Source organism: Scyliorhinus canicula, chromosome 27 (genome assembly GCF_902713615.1).
Source record: "Scyliorhinus canicula chromosome 27, sScyCan1.1, whole genome shotgun sequence".
In the NCBI taxonomy this organism is placed as follows: Eukaryota; Metazoa; Chordata; class Chondrichthyes; order Carcharhiniformes; family Scyliorhinidae; genus Scyliorhinus; species Scyliorhinus canicula.
Window position 1 is genome coordinate 11681301 of NC_052172.1, and position 26840 is coordinate 11708140.

The window sequence follows — 26840 nt, forward strand, 5'->3', positions numbered from 1 at the left end:
TCTGGTCACCATCTCATTTATTGTTTGCAAGAGCTTGCTGCATAAACAAAATGATTTGCTTAACAAAAGATACAAAATATCACACTTTATATGAAGCACTTTGGGATGGCCTGAGTTTTTGAAAAGTAAGGTAAAGTCGCCATAGTCCCAGATGACCATAGGCTGCTTTCCCCTTTTGAGGGGAAGAGCTGACTGGTGGTGATTTAAGCTGAGGATCACCACACCTCAGCAGAGGGTCAAGAGTGAGAAGGCAGAGCATGAATAACCTCGGCCAGTATGTGGGAATTGAACCCACGCTGCTCGCCTTGCTCTGCATCACGAACCAGCTATCTAGCCACATGAGCTAAAAGCTCTTTCACTACTGCTCGCCAAAGGGGCTAACTCTTGTTTTGTTCCTGAGATAGCGGCTGGAGAAGAACCACTGCCCCACACAGTCCTGATTCCACCCCCCCATCTGGGACCACGTAGACTGTCCCATCGCACTCTCGCTTGGGGCTAAACTCCCTTAGCTGCACGTTACTCTGGTGCACTCGCTCGTACTGCCACAACTGGTACTTCAGACTCTTCCCTTGCTTGGCCAGCAGGTGGGTCTCAACAACACAGTTTTCAGGGTAGCTGGCTTCAGGCGCACTAACAAGCCGGTGGAAGAGCCTTGGAGTATCAGGATCCTCTTCGTAGAAATCTTTTGGCAGTCCACACTTCAGTCCCAGCAGCACTCCTACATAGCAATCAGAAGCAATATGTAAGCTGCCAGAAAGCTAGCACGCACTGAATCAACCTGTTCATATTTTGAGTGTTTGTGCCAGAGCTATTTGTTTTTAAAAAGTGCCCTATTCTGAAGTAGACACAACCAATTACAATCAGTCTAAACCCACCGATCAACAATTGAATGCATTAAGCTTGGGGCATGTTTAGATCATCTCTACACAGAGGGAAGGACCTGAGTATTAATGATACAGCAACTGGCCAGGTTTGCCAAGAAATATTGCAAAGGGGCCAGCACGGTGGCACAGTGGTTAGCATTGTTGCCTACGGCGCTGAGGACCCGGGTTCGAATCCCGGCCCTGGGTCACTGTCTGTGTGGAGTTTGCACATTCTCCCCGTGTCTGCGTGGGTTTCGTCCCCACAACCCAAAAGATGTGCAGGGGTAGGTGGATTGGCCACACTAAATTGCCCCTTAATTGGAAAAAATAATTGGGTACACTAAATTTATTTAAAAAAAGAAGAAATATTGCAAAGTATATGGTTACGGGTAGATTCTTGACTAATAATAATTATCGCTTATTGTCACAAGTAGGCTTCAATGAAGTTACTGTGAAAAACCCCTAACAAACAGGACTAACAGAGTCAAAGGATATTGGGACCGGGGGGGGGCACGAATGTGGAGTTGAGGCCACACTCAGATCAGCCATGATCTTTTTTTAAAAACAAATTTAGAGTACCTAATTATTTTTTTTTCCAATTGAGGGGCAATTTAGCATGGCCAATCCACCTACCCTGCCCGTCTTTGGGCTGTGACCCACGCAGACACGGGGAGAATGTGGCTAAATCCACACAGACAGTGAGCTGGGGCCGGGATCAAACCCGGGTCCTCAGCGCCGTGAGGCAGCAGTGCTAACCACTGCCCCACCGTGCCGCCCCCTGATCAGCCATGATCTTATTGAGTAGAGGAGCGGGGCCGAGTTGCCTACTCCTGCTCCGAATGCATATGGAATGCAGTGGTTTTGTTACTGGACGAGTAATGTGCAGCCTGGATGAATCTCAGCGTGGCATGTTGAAAATTTGAAATAAATTTACGTAAAAAAGATCTGGGATTAAAACCCCAACTGGTTCATTAATTTTGTTCTTAATCTGCGATCTTTGACAGTCTGGCCAATGGTTGACTCTGGTCCCAAGACATTAACAATCAGCCACACAGATGTTTTAAATTACTATTCCAGAGTGAAAAGCCAGGTGAAGATGGCACTGAAGCCAATCTTAACTTGGTCTTCTGTTCATTTACAAAATGGCACATTATAAACTTAAATCTCCCAGTTTAACCCTACCTGTTTCAACGCGCCCTTCTATCTGTTCGAGTGCATTGAACCCACTGTCTGCAAATGAACACAGGTAGGGATGGCCCCCTCCCTCCACGCACCTCAACTCAACATTGGCCACCAGCAGGAACATCCAGTTCCACCAAAGTCAATGTCCATTTGCATTGCTCGCCAAGAGCCAGAGAATCCCACCCACAACGTTCGATTGAACGGAAAGTAGCAAGGGATGCACGATAACTTCCAGCTTTGCCAGTGCTGCCCACACCCGGAAAGTTATTATATATTTTTTAACTGCCTCAGGTCCCAGGGGAGCAGCGAACAATATTACGTGCTTTGAGACACATCCCTCACAATTCAACATACGGAACATGTGTTCCAGCTGTGGCTCAGTTCAAACTGCATTCTGGAGGCCCGGCAGCACAGTGGTTAGCCCTGCTGCGTCACAGCGGCGGGTTCTGGGTTCAAATCCAACCACAGGTGACTGGGTGGAGTTTGCACATTCTCCCCGTGTCAGCGCAGGTTTCCTCCGGGAACTCCCACAGTCCAAAGATGTGCAGGCCGATGTTGGAATTGATTCGGGTCCCTGGCGCTGAGGCAGCAGTGCTAACCACTGTGCCCCCGTGCTGCCTATTGAAAGCATGTGAAAGGTGCTCTGCACATGCAAACTTTTCAACAATGATATGTGATATTTACAAAGCATGTTAATAATGAGAAAACATCGCAAAAGGGCTCACTGAGGCACAGTCATAAGATGGAGGCCAAACCAATGGAGAAGATAGAAATGAAAATCGCTTATTGTCACGAGTAGGCTTCAATGAAGTTACTGTGAAAAGCCCCTAGTCGCTACATTCCGGCGCCTGTCCGGGGAGGCTGGTACGGGAAGGGGAGGGGAAGCTGGACCGACCCTTTGAAAGAGCACCCTACCTAGCCCCACTCCCCATCCCTGTATGCCACCTAACCTGCACATCTTTGGACACTAAGTGGCAATTTTGCATGTTCAATCCACCTAATAATCTTTATTGTCACAAGTAGGCTTACGTTAACACTGCAATAAAGTTACTGTGAAAATCCCCTAGTCGCCACATTCCGGCGCCTGTACACAGAGGGAGAATTCAGAATGTCCAATTTACTTAACAGCACGTCTTTCGGGACTTGTGGGAGGAAACCAGAGCACCCGGAGGAAACCCTCGCAGACATGGGGAGAACGTGCAGACTCCGCACACCTAGTGCCGGAATTGAACTCGGGTCCCATCCTTGTTAGGCTGTTATTTCCCACCGCCCTGCAAATTTCCCCTTTCCGGGTATTCAGAGAGTTTTCTCCTAAAGGTTATTGTTGAATCTGCTTCTCCCACTCTTTCAGTCAATATGACCACAATAAGTCACAGCATAGGAACATTTCTCACCTCCCCTCTAGCTCCTCCACCAATTGTCTTAAACCTACATCATCTGGTCACCAACCCATAAGTTTTCAAGAATTTGTACAAGAAAAGCTACCCAGACTGTTTCCCCTCTGCTTCTGATTAGCAGTTCTATGGGGAGTGACTGAAAGAACATAGAACAGTACAGCACAGAACAGGCCCTTCGGCCCTCGATGTTGTGCCGAGCAATGATCACCCTACTCAAACCCACGTATCCACCCTATACCCGTAACCCAACAACCCCCCCCCCCCCCCCCCCCCCCCCCAACCTTACTTTTTAGGACACTACGGGCAATTTAGCATGGCCAATCCACCTAACCCGCACATCTTTGGACTGTGGGAGGAAACCCACGCACACACGGGGAGGACGTGCAGACTCCGCACAGACAGTGACCCAGCCGGAAACAGACAGCTGTAATAGTACAACAATCTTAGACAATAAGATATAGGAACAGAATTCGGCCATTCGGTCCATCAAATCTGCTCCACCATGCGATCATTTTATTTTTTAATATGTTTTTTAAAATGTTGGAATTAAGAGGCAATTTAGCGTGGCCAATCCAACTACCCTGCACATCTTTAGGTTGTGGAGGTGAGACCTACACAGACACGGAGAGAATGTGCAAACTCCACACAGACAGTGACCCGGGTTCGAACCTGGGTCCTCAGTGCCATGAGACTGTAGTGCTAACCACTGCACCACAATGCCACTCTCCGTCATTCAATCATGGCTGATATGTTTCTCATCCCCATTCTTCTGCCTTCTCCCCATAACCCCTGATCCTCTTATTAATCAAGAACCTATCTACCTCGGTCTTAAAGACGCTCAGTGATTTGGCCTCCACAGCCTTCTGCGGCAAAGAGTTCCACAGATTCACCACCCTCTGGCTGAAGAAATTCCTCCTCACCTCTGTTTCAAAGGATCGTCCTTTCAGTCTGAGGCTGTGCCCTCGGGATCTGGTCTCGCCTACTAGTGGAAACATCCTCTCCACATCCATTCTATCCAGGCCTCACAGTATCCTGTAAGTTTCAATAAGATCCCCCTCATCCTTCTAAACGCCACCGACTGCAGACCCAGATTCCTCAACCATTCCTCATACGACAAGCTGTTGATTCTTGTGAACCTCCTCTGGACCCTTACCAAGGCCAGCACATCCTTCCTTAGATATGGGGCCCAAAACTGCTCACAATACACCAAATGGGGTCTGACCAGAGCCTTATACAGCCACAGTACATCCCCTGCTCTTGTATTCTCAGCCCCTCAAAATGAATGCTAACATTGCATTTGCCTTCCTAACTACCAATTGAACCTGCACGTTAACCTTAAGAGAATCATGAACTAGGACTCCCTTTGTGCTTCTGATTTCCTAAGCATTTCCCCATTTAGAAAATAGTCAATGCCTCACACTTTTCCACATTGTATTCCATCCGCCACTTCTTTGCCGATTCTCCTAGCCTGTCCAAGTCCTTCTGCAGCACCCCCTGCTTCCTCAACACTACCTGCGCCTCTACATATCTTTGTAACATCTGAAAACTTAGCATCAATGACCTCAGTTCCTTCTTCCGGATTGTTAATCTATATCGTGAATATCTTATAATTTGGGAGTTTATCGCTAGGTGGGAATGCAAGCTGTGAGGAGCACACAAAAGAAGCTGCAAAGAATTAGGGGCAGCACGGTAGCATAGTGGTTAGCATTAATGCTTCACAGCTCCAGGGTCCCAGGTTCGATTCCCGGCTGGGTCACTGTCTGTGCGGAGTCTACATGTCCTCCCCGTGTGTGCGTGGGTTTCCTCTGGGTGCTCCGGTTTCCTCCCACAGTCCAAAGATGTGCGGGTTAGGTGGATTGGCCATGCTAAATTGTCCTAAAAAAGTAAGGTTGGGTTACGGGTATAGGGTGGATACGTGGGTTTGAGTAGGGTGATCATTACTTGGCACAACATCGAGGGCCGAAGGGCCTGTTCTGTGCTGTACTGTTCTAAAAAAAAAAAGAGATATGGACGGATTAAGCGAGTGGGTAACAAGGTGGCAGATGATGCATAATGTGGGAAAGTGTGAGGCTTTTCACTGAAGAATAGAAAAATAGAATATTTTATAAAAAGGTGTGAGAGCTCGAGAGCAAGTTGTCTGTTTTCATGCCCTTGATAGATTTCTGCTGAGGCTTTCGTCTTTACTTTCTGACCATTTAAATTACTTTACACCTTCCGGGCCAATAAAACATTTGTTAATGAAGGCCCAAAACTCAATTCCCCGTCAAGTTCGCCCCCTGACCTGCCTTTAAGTGTCTGTGTCGCAGTGATATTAAAGAGACGCGCAGTCAGTCACAGTGCTCAAGCTAGTTTTTATTTGTTAGCACGAAACCTCACTCAGGGTTTTTTTCCCCCCCCAGGATTCTTACAGAGAGAGGCAAAGAGGCCAGTGTTGGGAGAGTAGTGAGGCCTGGGGGCCAGGGTGGTTGTGAAGTTAGAGGGATGGGACGCGGCGAGGCGGTGAAGGGTTTAGAGGCAGAAAGAAAGCCAGTCTCTTCCTAATGGTTTTCACTGAACCTCAACCTCCGGAATACACAGCGATGAGACCTTGCGTCCTTAAAACACGCATCTAATCCATGAACGCACCTTCACAGGAGGATAATACATGGTGCGCCCAACCATGTGTGTCGTGGTTTGGTGTGAACGATTCTAATGGACAACCATTGACACTAGAGCTAAGCTATGCTATGGTAGGGTGGGGTTGCATTCTGTATAATGGTCTGTAATATGGGTGGGTACCGATATTCTGACAGTGATAAGGCGTCTGAACAAAGATCCACGTAGTATTCAGCTCCCACCTGAAACGACTGCCCAGTGAGCTTTGTGTCCTTTCCTCAAGCAGGGCTCGTGGTTGAAATCTTCATCGTACCTTCCTGCAGTTAAGGAATCGCCCCGATTTATTGAGAGCCAGGTGTTTGTGATGTGCTCCCTCTGGCTGACCAAGGCCAACAACGGCACCTCAGCTAATACAGCACAGATTAGTGATTTAACTTGGAGCTTTGCGGCCTGTTTGACTCAGTTTGCTGTCTTCTCCGGTGGAGCTGGCTTCCCATTGGGGAAGCTGGAAGGTGGGGGGGGACTGAATCGTACAGATCAGTGGGGTCCTGGCTTCAAGCTCAAGCATTATTAGGGATTTTTATAGTTGGTCTCAGTGCCCTGTCTTATAAAATGAGGATAACAGTCAGGATCCTCCTGATCACGGCCCACTGAACTCTAGGTTAGAAAGAGGGAAATTAGGGGCTGGTTTAGCACAGTGGGCTAAACAACTGGTTTGTAATCCAGAACGATGCCAGCAACGCGGGTTCAATTCCCGTACCGGCCTCCCCGAACAGGCGCCGGAATGTGGCGACTAGGGGCTTTTCATAGTAACTTCATTGAAGCCCTACTCGTGACAATAAGCAATTATTATTATTACCTGCCTCTGATTACTATCCAGTGACCCCTGGGTTAGAGAGAGAGAGCCCTTCCCGCTGGCGGGGTCTCCCTGCCGAAGGTGACCCCCAACCAATGATGACCACCCTCCCGCCCACATCAATGGTGACCACCGATGGTGAGTACCCCCGCACCCGTCCCCATTGATGGGGACCACCCCCCCCCCCCCCCCCCCCCCACTGGTGGTGACCATCCCCCCCATTGAAGGTGACCACTCTCTCGCAGCCACTGATGGTGACCACCCTCCGCAGCGCATTCCCTAACCACGAAGGGTGCGGGGCATAGACATTGGCAGAACCGAAAGATCCCGCCAGCGAATGACAGGCCGCCTCCACCGTTGGCAAATATGCCGGGGGGGGGTTAGAAAATCCCACCCTTTGTAGAATGGCCATTGTGTGGGGTATGGGAGGCCAGCTCACTCCTGGAACAGTAGCCATCACCTCAGCCTACTCACAAGTGGGGAACCGGTAATTAGAAGCAGGGTCTGCACCTCTGGAAGCCCCCAAGTTAGCCAACGAACCAAAAATCACTAATCTGCGGCCTGATGCTGCACAGGAAGCAACCGCCTTGAATGTCAACGTCAGTAATTGTTGGAAGGATACGGTAATAAGACAGGGTAACCAGCGAGGAGGTGCTGCATTATTCTGGCTTTGTTACTTCCCGTTAAGCCTTCCTGGAGGAGTTCACCATGACATTGAAACACTTCCTCTGCCAATTTCACCATATCTGCCCCTGCAGTCAGAAGAAAATAATAACTTGCATTTATTTATTGCACATAGAAAATACGATGAGGAGGCCATTCGGCCCTTCAAACCTGCTCCACCATTCATTATCATAGAATTTACAGTGCAGGAGGCCATTCGGCCCATCGAGCCAGCTCAGTGATTCGTTATGATTGAATCGTAGAATTTACAGTGCAGGAGACCATTTGGCCCATCGTGGCTACACTGGCCCTTGAAAGAGCACCCTAATTAAGCCCACACCTCCACCCTATCCCCGTAAGCCAGTAACCCCACCGAACCTTTGGACACTAAGGGCAATTTAGTACAGCCCAATCCACCTAACCTGCATATCTTTGGTCTATGGGAAGAAACGGGAGCACCCGGAGGAAACCCATGCAGACACGGGGCTGATCATCCAACTAATAGCCTAATCCCGCTTTCCCCCATATCCTTTGAATCCCTTCTCCCTAAGTGCTATATCTAACTGCTTCTTGAAAACATACAATATTTTGGCCTCAATTACTTTCTGTGGTAACCAATTCCACAGAGCGACCACTCTGAGTGAAGAAATGTATCATCATCTCTGTCCTAATTGGTCTATTTTATAGGTTTCTATGAGACTCCGCCTCATCTTCTGAACTCCGGGCAGCACGGTGGCCTAGTGGTTAGCACAACCGCCTCACGGCGCTGAGGTCCCAGGTTCGATCCCGGCTCTGGGTCACTGTCCGTGTGGAGTTTGCACATTCTCCCCGTGTCTGCGTGGGTTTCGCCCCCACAACCCAAAAATGTGCAGAGTAGGTGGATTGGCTACGCTAAATTGCCCCTTAATTGGAAAAAATAATTGGGTAATCTAAATTTAAAAAAAAAAAAAAAAAAATCTTCTGAACTCCAGCGAATACAATCCTAACCGATTCACCGATTCAGTCTCTCCTCATAAGTCAGTCCCAACATCCCAGGAATCAGTCTGGGAAACCTTCGCTGCACTTCCCTCTAGAGCAGTGGTTCTCAACCGGGGTCCACATGGACCCTGGGGGTCCATGTAACATTACTGGGGGTCCACACAAAAAAATACCGAATTGGGGGTCCACAGTGATATTTTAGTGGTCCATAGAGCAATTCTACTTCAGAACAATTGTTATTACTGAGAATTAATTTTTTACAGTAATCTACGCCATATCAAAATACTAAAAGTAGAAATATTCATGTAGCTATGAATTGTTTATGGCAATCAGGTAGAAGAAAAAACTTTACATTTGACAGTGTCGTAAATTTAAAGTTACCTATAACAAACGGAGGTGAAAATCACCCACCGTTTCTCCTTGACAAGTTTAATGAATGATTTAACACAGTAATCACTAGAAACTGTGTATATTTGATATGAATTGGTTATTTTTAGAGTAATTTAATTCAATTTAGTCAGTAAAAAGTTTTTTTCATTACATTTCATATTAGAATAAGTTTGGCAACGTACGAAAATACCGCTAATCCGTTTCCAACCCTCACAGTAAGGTAGATGGACTTTAGTCATCGGACAAAATATAAGGATTAGGAATGGCTATGGGGGTCCACAAAAAAAAATTAAGAGGAAAAGGGGTCCATGGGTTAAAAAAGGTTGAGAACTCCTGCTCTAGAGCAAGAACATCCTTCCTCAGATAAGGAGTGCAAAAGGAGGCCACTCGGCCCATCGTGTCTGCACCTGCTCTCCAAACAAGCATTGTGACTCAGTGCTATTTCCTGCCTTCTCCCGTACCCCTGCACATTGTTTCTATTCAAGTAACCATGTAACACCCTCTTGAATGCTTCACTTGAATGTGGTATAATCTATTTTAATGATATTGGTTGAGGGACGAACATTGGCAAGGAAACCTGATAGAACTCCCAGACTCTTCGTCAAGTAATGCCATGAGTTGAGGGGACGGAAGGCGGACGTGGCAATGCTACGAGAGACACACCTAAAGGTTGCAGACCAGACGAGATTGAGGAAGGGGTGGGTTAGCCAAGTGTTCCACTCAGGACTGGACTCAAAGACCAGGGGGGTAGCGATCTTGATCAGCAAACGAGTGGCATTCGAGACAGGGAGAATCGTGTCAGACAAGGGGGGGTAGGTACATAATGGTGAGTGGGAAGCTGGAGGGGGTGCGAGTGATACTTGTGAACATATATGCTCCGAATTGGGACGACGTGGAATTTATGAGGCGGGTGTTACAAAAGATCCCAGATTTAGAGTCACATAACCTGATCATGGGAGAGGATTTCAACACAGTCATTGATCCGGAATTGGACCGGTCAAAATCCAGGACAGGGAGGACGCCGGCTGCAGCAAAGGAATTGAAGGTTTAATGGAACAGATAGGGGGGGGGGGAGTAGACCCATGGAGGTTTGCACGGCCAAGGGCGAAGGAGTTTTCCTTTTTTTCACATGTCCACAAGGTATACTCTCACATCGACTATTTTGTTCTGAGCAGGGCGCTAATACCGGGGGTGGTGGATACTGAGTACTCGGCAATCGCAGTGTCGGATCATGCCCCGCACTGGGTGGATCTACGGGTTAGTGTGGAGAGAGGGCGACGCCCGCTGTGGAGACTGGATGTGGGGTTGCTAGCGGATGAAGCGATCTGTGGGCGGGTTAACAAGTCCATCCAGAACTACCTGGAAACAAATGATATGGGGAGGTCTCTGCAGCGACGGTTTGGCAAGCTTTGAAGGCAGTAGTCAGAGGGGAATTAATCTCGATACTGGCCCACAGAGAAAATGGGCTGAGAAGGACAGGTTAGTCGAGGAGATACTCCAGGTGGACAGGTTACAGGTGGAGTTTGGGCTGTTGACCACAGGGAAAGGGGTGGAATAGCTGAGGCAAGGGGGCGGGGGGGGGGGGATCTATGAGTACGGGGAAAAGCCAAGCAGAATGTTGGCGCACCGGCTCAGGAAAAGAGAGGCGGCCAGGGAGATAGGTAAAGTAAAGAGTAGAGACGGTAATACTGTCCTGGACCCTGCGGGGGTGAACGAGGTGTTTAAGGACTTTTATAGTAAATTATATGAGTCGGAACCCCCAGCTAGGGTGGAGGGAATGAGGCAGTTTCTGTGTCAGTTGAGGTTCCCGAGGGTGGAGGAGAACCTGGTGGAGGAGCTGGGAGCCCCAATTGAGATTGAGGAAATAATCATAGAGCTGGGCATGGGAAATAATCAGGGTGCAGAGCACGCAAACCCCGTAGACATCGACAGGACTGGAAGATCCCGCCGCTGGCCGATGACAGGCTGCCAGAAAATACGCCACGGGGGCGGGGGGGGGGGGGGGGGGGAAGAAATCCCACCCCAAGTCTCTGGTGCAGGATTTGAACCCCCCCACAACCTTCTGACCTTCTCCAAGTGTGAGTGTTACCCATTGAGCCACAATGACACAGAAAGTAAGATACGGACAGAACATGGAGCAACAGGAGGAGCAGAGTCAAGCGTATATCTCGCTGTTGTGTCTTGGAAGATACCTGAGAACATCTCTCCCTGTACTGTGTAACCTCTGGCTTTCGCACAGTCGACAATCTCCTCCAGATCCCTCACCTCACACGTGTTCAGCAAATGTCCGGCCATCCACAGAGCGACCAGGCCACACCTGGTGAAAGCACAAGAAAACACAACGAGCAGTAGCGGTTGAGAAAGTTTCCGCGGACGGAAGGACTCACTTTACAGACAGAGTGGGTTCCGCACTTGGGCTGGAGTTCACAGACGTATTGCAGTCCAGGTGGGAAATGGATCCCTAATTCCAACAATCTCCTTGTGTTAAAATACCATCCGACAGGAATGAGTGAGAAATTTGGGAACTGTCATTTGGATTACATTTTGAAAGAACGGTTTATGTTTATAGATCGCAGTTGAAAGCATCTTCTATGAAATGAATTACTCTGAAGGCAGCCAATGAAAATCGCTTATTGTCACGAGTAGGCTTCAATGAAGTTACTGTGAAAAGCCCCTAGTCGCCACATTCCGGCGCCTGTTCGGGGAGGCTGGTACGGGAATCGAACCGTGCTGCTGGCCTGCCTTGGTCTGCTTTCAAAGCCTGCGATTTAGCCCAGTGTGCTAAACAGCCCCTATGCTCTCATGGTCGGTGAACACAATGACAATTTTGCGCACAGTGCAATCCCATCAACAGAAATGAGAATGAATGAGCAGTCTGTCTGCTTTGGGAATTGTTTGACGGTTGAATGCCTGCCAGGACATTGAGGAACATCCCCTCATTCGGCAGATCAAGGCGGCAGAGAGCGATAGAGCTTCAGGACGTAGACCTGTGCTCAGAAACGTTAACTCTGTTTCAGCACAGATGCTGTGAGAGCTGCTAAATATATATATTTTTGTAATTTTTCCAATTAAGGGGAAATTTGGCGTGGCCAATCCACCTACCCTGCACAGCTTTGGGTTGTGGGGGCGAGACCCACGCAGACACAGCTGCTGAATATTTGCAGCATTTTGGGTTTTCGGCACGACACGTAAGTGGTGGGCAGCACAAGGCCCATCAGGGTACTGAATGCGGCCCACGAGGCATTTTGTAGACCCTGGATCACTTGCAGAGTTACCAGACTCCACTGATTTTTATCCACGTAGATTTTCTTTCCTATCGATATGACTCCTTCTGCACTGTAAAATTCTATGACTCAGTGATTCGAAAGTGAGAGCACATGCAGTCTGTGCTGATTGCTCACAACATTGACTGTCAGAGCCCTGCGCTCCCTCTGCCTCCAATTCAAGCATAAATCTTTTTGTTTTTTTTACCATTTGAAGTTGATGGGAGTCCTGTTAATATATAAATGATTCAGCATTTTGGAGAACTGGTGGTGAAATATTTGGCGTGTATTAATCTTATCCATGGGATCACGGGTGAGTGAACAAGGCCGATTTCAATCTTGCGTCCCTTGAGGAGAAGGAAGGTCACTCGTGCGGCCCACTCTGGCCTAGATTTCCCATCACGTTAATGTAGGAAAAGAGAACTGGATACTCACTGTGGACCATCCTGGATCAGCGAGGGAACGTATTTGTTAATAAGGAGCCAATTCAGTTCTTTGCTAAAACTGAAATTTAAAACAAAAAAGAATCTGTCACTGGAGTAAAACTTTATAGTAGGATGTTGAAACTGCAATAGTTTCAGTGCCATTAACCTTGCACCTTTAATAGCAGTTACTAGCCAAAGCTGTTAACCTCTCATATCATTTGGAGAATATATGCATGTAATAGGATACCATCGTACACAGTGAACACATCCAGCAGTGTTTTTAAAATTATTTTGTGGGATATGGGCATCGCTGACGAACCCGCCATTTGTTGCCCATCCCTAATTGCCCTTGAACTCAGTGTCTCGCGCGGCCATTTCAGAGGGCAGTTAAGATTCAACCACATTGCTGTGGGTCTGGAGTCACATGTAGGCCAGACCAGGTAAGGACGGCAGATTTCCTTCCCTAAAGGGGACATTAGTGAACCAGTTGGGTTTTTAACGATAGTTTCGCGGTCACAATCCCGGAAACTAGTTTTCAATTCCAGATTTTATTCACTGAATTTAAATTCCACTAGCTGCCGGGGTGGGATTTGAACCCGGGGGGGGGGGGGGGGGGGGGGGGGGGGTCTCTGGATTACTAACCCAGTGACATTACCACTACCCCACCATGAGGGGGATGGTGTTCACCTGCAAGGACATACCCAGGGGAAATCTGTGATACACACCTGGCCCACAGCAGCACACACAGGAAGGAAAATAGAAAGAGGAATAGATCTTTTAGCGCTTTCCACCATTCAAGGTGATCACGGCTGAACTGCCATCCACATACCCTGCTTTCCCCGTACAGAATCATAAAATGTATAGTGAAAGAGGCCATTCAGCCCATCGAGTGTGCACCGGCCCTTGGACCCCACTTAACCCCACGCCTCCACTCAATCCCCCTAACTCAATGTTACGTATTCCCGTATTTAATGCAACATAACGCTGGAGTGCGGCAACTATGTGCAAGCTCTCCCTAACAAATCCACTTTTTACTTATCTTACAATCTTCACTTTTACTTACCTTACAATCGTTCTAATCTTTTCCCGATTATGAATTTTCTTTTATTTCCTATTCTTTCATTGTACTTAATGATCGGTTGAGCTACTCGCAGAAAAATACTTTTCACTGTACCTTGGTACACATGACAATAAACAAATCCAATCCAATCCCCACCTCACTTCTTTTTTTGGACACTAAGGGCAATTTAGCATGATCCACCCAACCTGCACATCTTTGGACTGTGGGAGGAAACCAGAGCACCCGGAAGAATCCCCACTCAGACACGGGGAGAACGTCAAGACTCCGCACAGTGACCCAAGCCGGGAATCAAACCTGGGACCCTGGAGCTGTGAAGCAACAGTGCTAACCACCTTCCTGGACTGTATACCTGTCGGCTCTGTTTTGGAGCAGCATCTTCACCTCTTCCCGGTCTCCAATCACTGGCATTCGCTCTCCTGCGAGGATTTGGTATAGCTTCTTTCTCGGTGTGACTGAGGGAGGGGGCAGAAACGACGGAGGCAAGGGAGGAGGAGGCAGCGCTGGCCACTCTGAGCCATCAGACCTGTCCTCACTGGGATTTCCCCTCAACTCGTGTGCCATTTCGATGTTGGACATGGCAGGACCTGGTCAAGCCACCTTTGGACCTCAGGCTGATAAATTTGACCATCCCGTGGCTACGACTCTTTTCGCTGGTCAGTTCGCTCCAAGGTCAGGGCATCGAGGGTCAGAGATCCGGCACTTGCATAGGGGGGGAAAAAGAGCACATCAGTCCGGCTTACAATTCCAAAAACTAGTCCTCCATCTGGGTGACGAATAGGTGGGAGAGACGGTGGAGTGGAAGGGGGAAAGCGGGGGGGGGGGGGGGGGGGGGGGGGAGTTGGGGGAAAGCGGGGGAGTTGGGGGAAAGCGGGGGGGGGAGTTGGGGGAAAGCGGGGGGGGGGGGGAGTTGGGGGAAAGCGGGGGGGGGGGAGTTGGGGGAAAGCGGGGGGGGAGTTGGGGGAAAGCGGGGGGGGGAGTTGGGGGAAAGCGGGGGGGAGTTGGGGGAAAGCGGGGGGGGAGTTGGGGGAAAGCGGGGGGGTTGGGGAAAAGCGGGGGGGGTTGGGGAAAAGCTGGTGGGGTTGGGGAAAGCTGGGGGGGTTGGGGAAAGCTGGGGGGGTTGGGGAAAGCTGGGGGGGTTGGGGAAAGCTGGGGGGGTTGGGGAAAGCTGGGGGGGGTGGGGGAAAGCTGGGGGGTTGGGGGAAAGCTGGGGGGTTGGGGGAAAGCTGGGGGGGTTGGGGGAAAGCTGGGGGGGTTGGGGGAAAGCTGGGGGGGTTGGGGGAAAGCTGGGGAGGTGGTTGGGGGAAAGCGGGGGGGGGTTGGGGGAAAGCGGGGGGGGTTGGGGGAAAGCGGGGGGGGTTGGGGGGAAAGCGGGGGGGGTTGGGGGAAAGCGGGGGGGGGTTGGGGGAAAGCGGGGGGGGTTGGGGGAAAGCGGGGGGGGTGGGGGAAAGCGGGGGGGGTGGGGGGAAAGCGGGGGGGGGGGGGGGTTGGGGGAAAGCGGGGGGGGGGAGTTGGGGGAAAGCGGGGGGGAGTGGGGGAAAGCGGGGGGGGAGTTGGGGGAAGCGGGGGGGAGTTGGGGGAAAGCGGGGGGGAGTTGGGGGAAAGCGGGGGGGAGTGGGGGAAAGCGGGGGGGTTGGGGAAAAGCGGGGGGGGTGGGGGAAAAGCTGGTGGGGTTGGGGAAAGCTGGGGGGGTTGGGGAAAGCTGGGGGGGTTGGGGAAAGCTGGGGGGGTTGGGGAAAGCTGGGGGGGTTGGGGGAAAGCTGGGGGGTTGGGGGGAAGCTGGGGGGGTTGGGGGAAAGCTGGGGGGGTTGGGGGAAAGCTGGGGGGGTTGGGGGAAAGCTGGGGGGGTTGGGGGAAAGCTGGGGAGGTGGTTGGGGGAAAGCGGGGGGGGTTGGGGGAAAGCGGGGGGGGTTGGGGGAAAGCGGGGGGGGGGGGGGGGGAAAGCGGGGGGGGGTTGGGGGAAAGCGGGGGGGATTGGGGGAAAGCGGGGGGGGTTGGGGGAAAGCGGGGGGGTTGGGGGAAAGCGGGGGGGGGGGTTGGGGGAAAGCGGGGGGGGGGTGGGGGGAAAGCGGGGGGGGGGTGGGGGGGAAAGCGGGGGGGGTTGGGGGGAAAGCGGGGGGGGTTGGGGGAAAGCGGGGGGGGTTGGGGAAAGCGGGGGGGGTTGGGGGAAAGCGGGGGGGGGGGGGTTGGGGGGACGCGGGGGGGGTGGGGGAACGCGGGGGGGGTTGGGGGAAAGCGGGGGGGGGGTTGGGGGAAAGCGGGGGGGTTGAGGGAAAGCGGGGGGGTTGGGGGAAAGCGGGGGGGGGGTTGGGGGAAAGCGGGGGGGGTTGGGGGAAAGCGGGGGGGGTTGGGGGAAAGCGGGGGGTTGGGGGAAAGCGGGGGGGTTGGGGGAGAGAGGGGAGGGGGTTGGGGGAAAGTGGGGGGGGCAGTGGGGGAGTTGGGGAAGTGGGGGGGCTGGGGGGAATTGGGGGGGTTGGGGGAAAGCGGGGGGGTTGGGGGAAAGCGGGGGAGGGTTGGGGGAAAGCGGGGGAGGGTTGGGGGAAAGCGGGGGAGCAGTGGGGGGGTTGGGGAAGCGGGGGGGGCAGGGGGGGGGGTTGGGGGAAGTGGGGGGAAGGGGAAGTGGGGGGTTGGGGGGAAGCGGGGGGGTTGGGGGGAAGCGGGGGGCAGTGGGGTGGGTTGGGGAAGTTGGGGGGGGCAGTGGGGGGGGGGCTGGGGAAGTTGGGGGGGCAGTGGGGGGGGGCTGGGGAAGTTGGGCGGGCAGTGGGGGGGGCTGGGGAAGTTGGGCGGGCAGTGGGGGGGGCTGGGGAAGTGGGGGGCAGTGGGGGGGGGGGTTGGGGGGAAGCGGGGGGGCAGTGGGGGGGTTGGGGGGAAGCGGGGGGGCAGTGGGGGGGTTGGGGGGAAGCGGGGGGGCAGTGGGGGGGGTTAGGGGGAAACGGGGGGGTTAGGGGGAAACGGGGGGGGCAGTGGGGGGGTTGGGGGGCAGTGGGGGGGTTGGGGGGAAGCGGGGGGGAAAGCGGGGGGCAGTGGGGGGGGTTGGGGGGAAGAGGGGGGCAGTGGGGGGGTTGGGGGGAAACGGGGGGGGATTGGGGGGCGTTTTCCCGTGGGGGGAGGCTCACGTGAGGCGGGGCGGGGCTCTTTGTCCCGCTTCGCCGAGTGGCAGGTGACGGGGGCCAATCGGAGAGCAGCCGGCGGGCGGAGCTGACCAATCAGGGTGAGGAGGGAAGGCGGGATTTCCGGTCAGGCTCGGGGCCAGCGGCGCTGTCCGGCGGTTGGAATCCGGGACAATCCGCCTCCATCGGTAATTTCCCGGCGCCATCGGCGGTCCCGAGCCCGCTGGGCGGCCTCCAAACTGCGCACACCGTGGGTGCCGGAATATATCGCGGCCCAAACCCTTGGCCCGCGGCCTTACCCGGAGAGCAGCGCTCTTACCGTCTAGCCGGAGCGGCCACTGGGGGCGGAGGACGGAGAAGGTTCCGCCGCCGGCTGCCAACTTCCGGTTGGTGCAGGGAATGGGGTTAGGGGGGCCTGCCCTGTGTCTGGGGTTAGGGGGGCCTGCCCTGTGTCTGGGGTTAGGGGGGCCTGCCCTGTGTCTGGGGTTAGGGGGGCCTGCCCTGTGTCTGGGGTTAGGGGGGCCTGCCCTGTGTCTGGGGTTAGGGGGGCCTGCCCTGTGTCTGGGGTTAGGGGGGCCTGCCCTGTGTCTGGGGTTAGGGGGGCCTGCCCTGTGTCTGGGGTTAGGGGGGCCTGCCCTGTGTCTGGGGTTAGGGGGGCCTGCCCTGTGTCTGGGGTTAGGGGGGCCTGCCCTGTGTCTGGGGTTAGGGGGGCCTGCCCTGTGTCTGGGGTTAGGGGGGCCTGTCCTGTGTCTGGGGGGAATGGGGTTAGAGGCAATGCCCTGTGTCTGGGGGGAATGGGGTTAGGGGGGCCTGCCCTGTGTCTGGGGGGAATGGGGTTAGGGGGGCCTGCCCTGTGTCTGGGGGGAATGGGGTTAGGGGGGCCTGTGTCTGGGGGGAATGGGGTTAGGGGGGCCTGCCCTGTGTCTGGGGGGAATGGGGTTAGGGGGGCCTGCCCTGTGTCTGGGGGGAATGGGGTTAGGGGGGCCTGTGTCTGGGGGGAATGGGGTTAGGGGGGCCTGCCCTGTGTCTGGGGGGAATGGGGTTAGGGGGTCTGCCCTGTGTCTGGGGGGGAATGGGGTTAGAGGGAATGCCCTGTGTCTGGGGGGAATGGGGTTAGGAGGCCTTGCCCTGTGTCTGGGGGGAGGGGAATGGGTTTAGGAGGCCTTGCCCTGTGTCTGGAGGAGGGGTAGGGGACCTGCCCTGTGTCCGGGGGGGGGGGGGGGGGGGGGAATGGGGTTAGATGGCCTTGCCCTGTGTCTGGGGTTAGGAGACCTGCCCTGTGTCTGGGGTTAGGAGACCTGCCCTGTGTCTGGGGTTAGGAGACCTGCCCTGTGTCTGGGGTTAGGAGACCTGCCCTGTGTCTGGGGAGGGGAATGAGGTTAGGGGGTCTTGCCCTGTGTCTGGGGGGGGGGGGAATCCTGCCTTGTCTCCATGGGTCATATCCGCCCTGGCTCCCATCTTTCCCCTATCCCTGAATCGACCCTATGCTGTAACCCGTTGCAGCCTGCAAGCGGTATTAGTTGGCTGGGTTTGGTAGTGGCAGGCAGCCTGGCTCTCTTTGAAAGCAAATTATTGCGGATGCTGGAAAATCCCTGCAGTCTGGCAGCATCTGCAAGGAGAAGAAAAAGCTAAACCAAGGGTCATCTGGACTTGAAACGTTAGCTCTTTTTTCTCTCTACAGATGCTGCCAGACCTGCTGAGATTTTCCAGCATTTTCCCTTTTGGAGCCTGGCTCTCTGTTGTCTTTTTACAGTGCAGAAAGAGGCCAGGGTGGGCTTGCTTCAGTCTGCTTGTACAGAATTTACAGTGCAGAAAGAGGCCAGGGCTTGCTTCAATGTTCTGGTTGTGTTTTGCTGATTAACTTTAGGCCTCCTGTTTCTTGGTCTGGGCCAAAAACGATTTCAGATTTATCGAATTTCATGATTTACCACAGTTGGATTTGATTTCATGACTTTTAAGTAGCGTTTAAAACCGTGAGGTTTACCTACTGCAGTTGAAGAGCTTATTTTGCAGAGTGACTGCTGAGACTTGCTTTGATTTCTACTTTTTTCTCTTATTTTCAGTTAACGTCAGTGGAGAGCCATGTCTGTTCAAGAAACCCGCCCGAATCACACCATCTACATCAACAACCTGAATGAAAAGATCAAGAAAGATGGTAAATGTTCAGGGGCGGTGGTGTGTTGAGTTAACGGATTGGTTACGAGAGCATTTAGGGACGGGGTTACAATGGTTTTAACAGCTCGAACAGGCCATTTGGCTCAATTAGTGTAAGCTCCACATCAGCTTCCTCCATCTTTTCACCTAATTCCATCCTAGATGTTTTCCCCTCTGAACCACACACCATTCTGACTTGGAACTCCCCTCCCGGCAGCTCTGTGGGAGCGGCCGTGCCACGTGGACTGCAAAGGTTCAAGAAAGCGGCTCACCACCGTGGGTGATTAGAAATGGACAACCAAGGCTGGCTTTGCTGGTGACGGAATTAATTTTTAAACACCTATTCCTTCCTTCCTTCCCCCCCCCCCCCCCCCCCCCCCTCATCTAGCATCCTCCGATAGTCACTGTGATAGCAAATTCCACATTCTAATCATTCATCATGGGAACCAGTTCGCCTGATTTCCATTTTGGATTTATTAGTGACTATCTTATATTTGTGGCTCCTTGATTTGCATTTTCAATCAATCGGAAACATCCACTTAATTGAACTTCAGAATGTTAAAGGTCACCCACCTCTGCCTTCTATCTGAGTCCCAGCCTGTTCAACGTTACTGAGTTGTACGATTTAAAAAAAAATTTAGAGTATCAAATTTTTTTTCCCCAATTAAGGGGCAATATAGCGTGGCCAATCCACCGATTCTGCAAATCTTTTTGGGTTGTGGGGGTGAGCCCCTGCAGACATGGGGAGAATGTGCAAACTCCACATGGGAGTTGTAAGATTGTTCTTGTAAATCATTTGCACCTTCTTTCATGTCCCTAGATCGTTTCTGTAATAGGGAGCCCAGGACCGTGCACAACCGGATTTACTGGGCTTTAGCCAGTGAATGGTAACTGATCTTGGAAGTCTAGCTGCACTCGGAGCTTACTGCTGGGCTGATGTTGATTGTGTTGTGTGTTCTCTCTCTTTAGAGTTGAAGAAATCGCTCTACGCCATCTTTTCCCAGTTTGGCCAGATTCTCGACATCCTTGTCTCCCGGAACCTAAAGATGCGAGGACAAGCCTTTGTGATATTCAAAGAAGTCAGCAGTGCCACTAATGCTCTAAGATCGATGCAGGGTTTCCCCTTCTATGACAAGCCAATGGTGAGCACTGTATAGGGATTCTATCTGTCCTGCGACTTGTATTAACAACTTTTCAGTTGATCTCAATGTTCCAGTATTGCAGTCGGGCTGCGACTGATTGGAGCGTGTTGAACTTACAGCACAGAAACGGGCTGTTCTGTCTCAACAGGCCCACGCTGTGTATTGATCCATGAGCCCCCCTGCCAGTTGTGGCCCATGCAGGTACCAACGACATAGCAGGGCAAGGAACGAGATACTGCATAGTCAATGTAAGGTACCAAATTAAGAAGCTGAACTTCAACGGGTAATAACTTCTGGATTATTACCCGAGCCACATGCAGAAGGGACTGGGGCAAATAAGATTAGAGAGATAAATGTGTGGCTCTGACTGGTGTACAAAATGTGGGTTCCAGTTGTGGGGCACTCACACCAGTACCGGGGAAAGTAGGGGCTGCACCACTGGGACATTGTCACCCGAACCATACTGGGATGAGCGTACTTGAGAATTGCATAACCAGGGAATAGAGAGGGCTTTAACTAAACCCAGGGAATGAGAGATGTAGCTTGAGTAGATGTAGCAAACCAAAGGGTAGATTCAAAGCAGGAGACTAATGTGGGAAATGAGGGACAGAGATGAAACCTAAGAATACACCAATAGTCAAGATTAGATAGTGAATTTGTTTATTGTCACATGTACTGAGGAGCGAGGAAAAGTATTGTTCTGCATACAGTTCAGACAGATCATTCCGTACATGGAAAGTAAATACATAGGGCAAACATAAAATACTCAATGTAAATACATAGACGCAGGCATCGGGTGAAGCATACTACTCGGTGTGAAGAGTTCAGCTCAAACCATAAGATGGTCATTTAGGAATCTGGTAACAGCGGGGAAGAAGCTGTTTTTGAGTCTGTTTAGTGAGTGTTATCAGACCTTTGTATCTCCTGCCCGATGGAAGAAGTTGGAAGACTGAGTAAGGCAGGCGGGAGGGGTCTTTGACTATGCGGCCCACTTTCCCAAGGCAGCAGGAGGTGTAGACAGAATCAATGGATGGGAGGCGGGCTTGTGTGATGGACTGGGCTCGACTCTGTAGTTTCTTAAGGTCTTGGGCTGAACAAGACAAAACAAAAGACTACCTGAATGTGTGTAGCATTTGTAACAAAGTAAATTAATTGATAGTGTTTGGTGAACTAAATTAATATAATCTGATAACCAATATGGATTCTTTCAGTTGCAGGACGACCAGGATTGGGTCCTGAATATTGATAGGTAAAGGTGGAGGGGTAGCACTGTTGATCAAGGATGGCATTGGTGCAATAATTAGAGATCACCTTGGTTCAAGAGATCAGTATGTGGAATTGGTTTGGATGGAGATGTGGAATAGTTGGGGAAAGAAGTCACTGGTGGGAGTGGTCTCCAGGCCCCTTGCAGTGACCACAATGTAGGGCAAAGTATACGAACTGGAAAAATCAGATTGGCAGCAGTATTTAGGATGAGGAATTCATGAAATGCTATTGAGATTGTGCTTCCCTAAGAAACCTTCAGGAACCAGCCAGAGTATCGGTTATATTAGGCGTGGTAATGTGAGAGGATTCATTAATGACCACCGTAAAGGCCCCCCTAGGTAGCAGTGACCACTATATGATTGAATTCTATTTAACGCTTGAAAGGGTAGAGTGGGTCCAAGACTAGTATTTTAAACTTTAAGTGTGAAAACTGAGCTAGCTGCAGTGAACTGGGACACTAGGCCAGGGGATGATCACTAGAGTGGCAGGTATTGAAAGGAATATTTCAGAATAAGTATACTCCTACAACATAAAGAAAAATTCAAGGGGAGGAAAATGTGATTTTGGGTGGGTGGACAAAAGAACTATTATTTAAATGGAGAAAACTGTAGAAAGCTCCAACATAACGGGACTTGGGGGTACTTTTGCACAAAACACAGAAAGCTAGCACACATGTCCAGCAGGTAATCGGGATGGCTAATGAGATGTTCGCCCTTATTTAGAGGATTTGGAGTATAAGAGTGGGGAAGTCTTGCTGCAACTTTACAGAGTACTGGTGAGAATCATAGAATTAACATTCGGCCCATCGAGTCTGCACCGGCCCTTGGAAAAAGCATCCTACCTAAGCCCACCCCTCCACCCGAGCACCGTAACCCACTAACCCCTCCTAACCTTTTTGGACACTAAGGGGCAATTTAGCATGGCCAATCCACCTAACCGGCACATTTTTGGATTGTGGGAGGAAACCGGAGCACCCGGAGGAAACCCACGCAGACACGGGGAGAAAGTGCAGACTCCACACAGACAATCACCCGAGACTGGAATTGATCCGGGTCCCTGGAGCTGTGAGGCGCAGTGCTAACCATTGTGCCACATCTGGAGTAGTTTGGGCAGTTTAGGTCCCCTTGTTTAAGGAAAGATATTTCATTGTGGTTCAGAGAAGGTTTACTAGGATGATCCTCAGTATGGAGGATTGTCTTATAGATAGATTCATAATTAGAAATGGAAACGGGTTCTGGGACAGGGCAGGAAAGTGGACATGAGGAATGTCTGATCAGCCATGATCGAATAGCAGAACAGGCTCGAGGGGCTGAATGGCCTACTTCTCCTATTTCATGTGTTTGTATGTACCTAGTTTACACTTAACACAGTCACAGTCAATTTAACAGCAATCTCAGCTTTGAACTGAATTTCTCATCCCAGGCTCCAGTGAGAAAGGGAACGACTGTCCAGCCAGTGCTGGTGTCCATTTCCTCACTGGCATAAATTGTAAAAAGAGAGACAGGTGGCTGAAGTTTTTCACCTTACACTCATCAGGACACGAATGCCAAATTTCAAACCATCACAATTTATACTGCAGGAGAAGATGGTGCTGATTGGTTGTCAAGTTGGCTCTGGTCAACGGGGTTGCCATGGAGAAAGCAATCGGTCAACTTCTTAACCTATCCGCACCCTTTTCTCCTGTAGTGTAAATTATGATGGTTTGAAATTTGGCATTCTTGCGTTTGTGTGCGCAAGCTGAAAAGTTTCAATAATATCCACGTTCTGGGCTACTCGTATTGTACTTTGAAGAGGATTTTCCTGGCTGCAGAGTGCCGGACTGCGAATCTGGAGGCTCGTTGGGTCTAGTCGTACTGGACCATGGTAATCTGTGTACAAAACAAAAACTATCTCATGGGGCAGCGCCTGTGGTGTTTGTGATTTAACACATATTTCCCCTTGGACACAGCGAATTCAGTACGCTAAGACTGATTCCGATATTATCGCTAAGATGAAGGGCACCTTCGTGGAGCGTGACCGCAAGAAGGAAAAGAGGAAGGTGAAAGCGCCTGAGCCTTCTGGCAACAAGAAGGCTTCAGCACCCCCAACAGCCAATGCTGTACCCCTTCCTGTCTCGGTAAGTGTGACAGCCGGTGATCTGGTCATGCAGGTAACAAGTGTCTGCATGTAAATGAACAACTGACTTCAATTGAAGTGACTGATGCTTATTCAGGAAATGAAAAATGAAATGAAAATCGCTTATTGTCACAAGTAGGCTTCAATGAAGTTACTGTGAAAAGCCCCTAGTCGCCACAGTCCGGCGCCTGTTCGGGGAGGCTGGTACGGGAATCGAACCGTGCTGCTGGCCTGCTTTAAAAGCCAGTGATTTAGCCCAGTGAGCTAAACCAGTCCCTAAGGGGAAAGGCACGTGTGTTGGGTGACATGTGTGGTCTTTGCGTCTCTCTTGTGGTTGTCAATATCTCCTTGGAGTTGGACTTACTTGGATCAGCTATCTGCACTTCAGCATCAGTCTTTCCCTTCATTAGTGTTGTGCTCATTCAGCTAATTGAATGAAGGCTTCCTGTTCAGTGAGCTATTGTTTCATCACTGTTTGTTTGTTCTAGGGTATGCCCATGATGAACCAAGCCCCGCGGATGATGCAAATGCCAGGACAGCCTCACTACATGCCCCCGCCTGGTATGATGCCCCCGCCTGGGATGGCACCTGGCCAGATGCCACCAGGTTCCATTCCTCCTGGCCAGATGATGGCTGGCCAGATGCCACTCCCTGCCCAGACGGTAAGTGTTCACTTGGTGCAGAAGGTGATGGAACCGCTCCTGTACCCACCCTCTGGAACTTATAGTCAACAATGTGAATGCTCAGTAACTACTTTATGGGCATTTGAAGAAATGTCCTCATTAGGTTCCTTTGCCTGGAGGAGTGCGCCCTCTGGTAAATCTGCACAAATCTCCACTCAGTGGTTTGGATTGGCACGCAGTAATCCAGCTCATGGTAGGTGCTCATTCTCAGCTGAATCTCTGAGAAGCATTGAAATGTAGCTTTCAGAGTAGAGTGATTAGTGTCTGAATCTGTCCAGATATCTGGGATGTAAATAGGGCTATAATGGGATTGCACATGGTGCATGTCTGTGTGGGAGGGTGAAGGTATGATTGTGGGACTGAGACTGAGTGAGAGGAGTGTTGTGGTCTATGTTTGGGGCCAGGGTGGAGGTGTTGTAATAATCTGGGGCTGTAATGAGGGTGTGTTTGGTGTAATGGTTTGGGGCTGTCATGTGGAAGGGTGTTTGGTGTTGTAATGGTTTGGGGCTGTCATGTGGAAGGGAGTGTTGGTGTTGTAATGGTTTGGGGCTGTCATGTGGAAGGGTGTTTGGTGTTGTAATGGTTTGGGGCTGTCATGTGGAAGGGTGTTTGGTGTTGTAATGGTTTGGGGCTGTCATGTGGAAGGGAATTTGGTGTTGTAATGGTTTGGGGCTGTCATGAGGAAGGGTGTTTGGTGTTGTAATGGTTTGGGGCTGTCATGTGGAAGGGTGTTTGGTGTTGTAATGGTTTGGGGCTGTCATGTGGAAGGGCGTTTGGTGTTGTAATGGTTTGGGGCTGTCATGAGGAAGGGTGTTTGGTGTTGTAATGGTTTGGGGCTGTCATGTGGAAGGCGTTTGGTGATGGTTTGAGGTTGTAATAAGGAAGGGAATTTGGTGTTGTAATGGTTTGGGGCTGTCATGAGGAAGGATGTTTGGTGATGTAATGGTTTGAGGTTGGAATAAGGAAGGGCATGTTGGTGTTGTAATGGTTTGGGGCTGTAATGAGGAAGGGCGTGTTGGTGTAATGGTTTGGGGCTGTCATGAGGAAGGGCGTGTTGGTGTAATAGTTTGGAGCTGTCATGTGGAAGGGAATTTGGTGTTGTAATGGTTTGGGGCTGTCATATTTAACTGATATCCTTCTGATTTACAGGTGCCTGAGAATCCACCCAATCACATCCTGTTCTTAACCAACCTGCCCGAGGAGACCAATGAGCTGATGCTGTCCATGCTTTTCAATCAGTGAGTATGAAAGAGGGGGAAAGTTGGCTATTTTGAGTTGGGAGGGGGATTTACTGAATAAATATTGCTGAGATTTCTGCTGGGCAATGGGGGGGGGGGGGGGGGGGGGGGGTGTATAATGATCGAACCTCTCACACACCTGAGGGTGGGACTGATAATGGAGAAGCAAGGTGACAAACCCAGTAAATCACCCTTACCGGAGGCAGGGTGAGGACCCCAGTAAATCGCCCTGAGCCACAGAGGTTGCTAGTGCTATCGCAAGTAGTGTTTTTTAAAAATTCAATATGGTGCGTGGATGCTGCTGGCTGGGCCAGACCTGCGTTTATTGCCCATCCATAAATGCCCCCTCACATGTAGGACACTGAGTAAGGATAGCAGACTTCCTTCCCTGAAGGGTGTTCGAGAACGCAATAACATTCACAATGACTGTTAATTCCAGTTTTTTTTTTATTGATTTCTAATTTCGCCATCTGCTGTGGTGGGATTCGAACTAAGATCCCTCGGGCATTACACCGAGTCTCTGGGTTGCTAGTCCAGTGACAATACCACTACACCACCGCATCCCCTGTGTGCTGCTTGTGTGTGACATGCACTCATCGTGGGACAGTACTGAAATTAGTTTATGCATCATTGCTTACTCGGTTGATCTCTCTCGCTCCCCCCTCCCCCACCCACTTCTCGTGCTGAACTCTTTGCGTTTCCGCAGGTTCCCTGGATTTAAGGAAGTCCGTCTGGTACCTGGTCGCCACGACATCGCCTTTGTGGAATTTGACAATGAGGTCCAAGCAGGAGCAGCACGCGACGCGCTCCAAGGGTTTAAGATCACTCAGTCGAACGCAATGAAAATCTCCTTTGCCAAGAAATGAGGGGGTCGGGACGATCGAACTGGTTAACTCAGGCTTTGTTTTCAGAAGCTGTTGTGTGTTTTTTTAAGTTGTGTGGTAACTAGTCTGTATTTAAGTTCTGATGCTTCAGGTAAGTGTTGAGTGAGGAGACTCCTTGGCTTTGCCCTGCCCATCGGATCACACCCGGGGAAGCCCGTCACAGGAGCTGCAGCATCATGCTGGCCAGGCCAGCCTCCTGCAGTCCCAGGACTGTTCACATTGTGCTGTGGGTGTTGTACCAACCCCTTGCACTATTCCACCCTGGGTCCGTCAAATTAACTAATTCACACGTCCTTTGCAATTATGTCCAGGAGCAGATTATGGCCATATCCTGACTGAAGAAATAAATAAATCGCCACTTAGGGTATTATTTTGAATTTGACCGCCCATATTTGGCTATATATATTTTTTGAGTGAGTATCTGACTGGCTACGGCAAGCAAACAGTTTGGCTTAACTGCATGTGAGAAAGCTGTTCACCCAGAGTCTCAGTGACATTGCACCTGGAGCTTTCAAGCTTATTGAACTAACAGATGAATAAAGACTTTTTTTATAACCA

The 26840-nt window shown here is 51.0% G+C and overlaps 2 protein-coding genes across 5 annotated transcripts; one reads left to right on the forward strand and one right to left on the reverse strand.

Annotated features, from left to right (window-relative positions):
* c27h19orf54 (chromosome 27 C19orf54 homolog) lies at positions 1-17187 on the reverse strand. Of its 3 annotated transcripts, none has more exons than XM_038785892.1 (7): positions 17120-17187; positions 14043-14392; positions 12623-12691; positions 11117-11241; positions 7516-7645; positions 6280-6350; positions 1-718 (listed from the first exon to the last, which is right to left on the reverse strand). In XM_038785892.1, exons 2-7 carry the CDS (start codon positions 14267-14269, stop codon positions 378-380), a joined length of 963 nt encoding a protein of 320 aa, XP_038641820.1. In that variant the 5' UTR covers positions 14270-14392; positions 17120-17187; the 3' UTR covers positions 1-377. The 3 variants fall into 3 exon arrangements, with proteins under 3 accessions (XP_038641820.1, XP_038641821.1, XP_038641822.1); XM_038785893.1 differs by lacking the exon at positions 17120-17187 and adding an exon at positions 17100-17117; XM_038785894.1 differs by lacking the exons at positions 6280-6350; positions 7516-7645.
* snrpa (small nuclear ribonucleoprotein polypeptide A) lies at positions 16896-26840 on the forward strand. 2 transcript variants are annotated; one of them, XM_038785895.1, is made up of 7 exons: positions 16896-16988; positions 18864-18955; positions 19924-20096; positions 23311-23478; positions 23966-24139; positions 25310-25398; positions 26105-26840. In XM_038785895.1, exons 2-7 carry the CDS (start codon positions 18883-18885, stop codon positions 26262-26264), a joined length of 837 nt encoding a protein of 278 aa, XP_038641823.1. In that variant the 5' UTR covers positions 16896-16988; positions 18864-18882; the 3' UTR covers positions 26265-26840. The 2 variants fall into 2 exon arrangements, with proteins under 2 accessions (XP_038641823.1, XP_038641824.1); XM_038785896.1 differs by lacking the exon at positions 16896-16988 and adding an exon at positions 16993-17186.

Excerpts from the sequence above, each read along its gene's own strand:
- c27h19orf54 (XM_038785892.1), bottom strand. The coding sequence starts at position 14,269 with ATGTCCAACATCGAAATGGCACACGAGTTGAGGGGAAATCCCAGTGAG. Across the intron at positions 12,692-14,042 it reads CTCCAAAACAGAGCCGACAG|TTTTAGCAAAGAACTGAATT; the intron begins GTATACAGTCCA and ends TTTAAATTTCAG. Across the intron at positions 7,646-11,116 it reads ACAGGGAGAGATGTTCTCAG|GGGCAGATATGGTGAAATTG; the intron begins GTATCTTCCAAG and ends TTCTGACTGCAG.
- snrpa (XM_038785895.1), top strand. The coding sequence starts at position 18,883 with ATGTCTGTTCAAGAAACCCGCCCGAATCACACCATCTACATCAACAAC. Across the intron at positions 18,956-19,923 it reads TGAAAAGATCAAGAAAGATG|AGTTGAAGAAATCGCTCTAC; the intron begins GTAAATGTTCAG and ends CTCTCTCTTTAG. Across the intron at positions 20,097-23,310 it reads CCTTCTATGACAAGCCAATG|CGAATTCAGTACGCTAAGAC; the intron begins GTGAGCACTGTA and ends CCTTGGACACAG.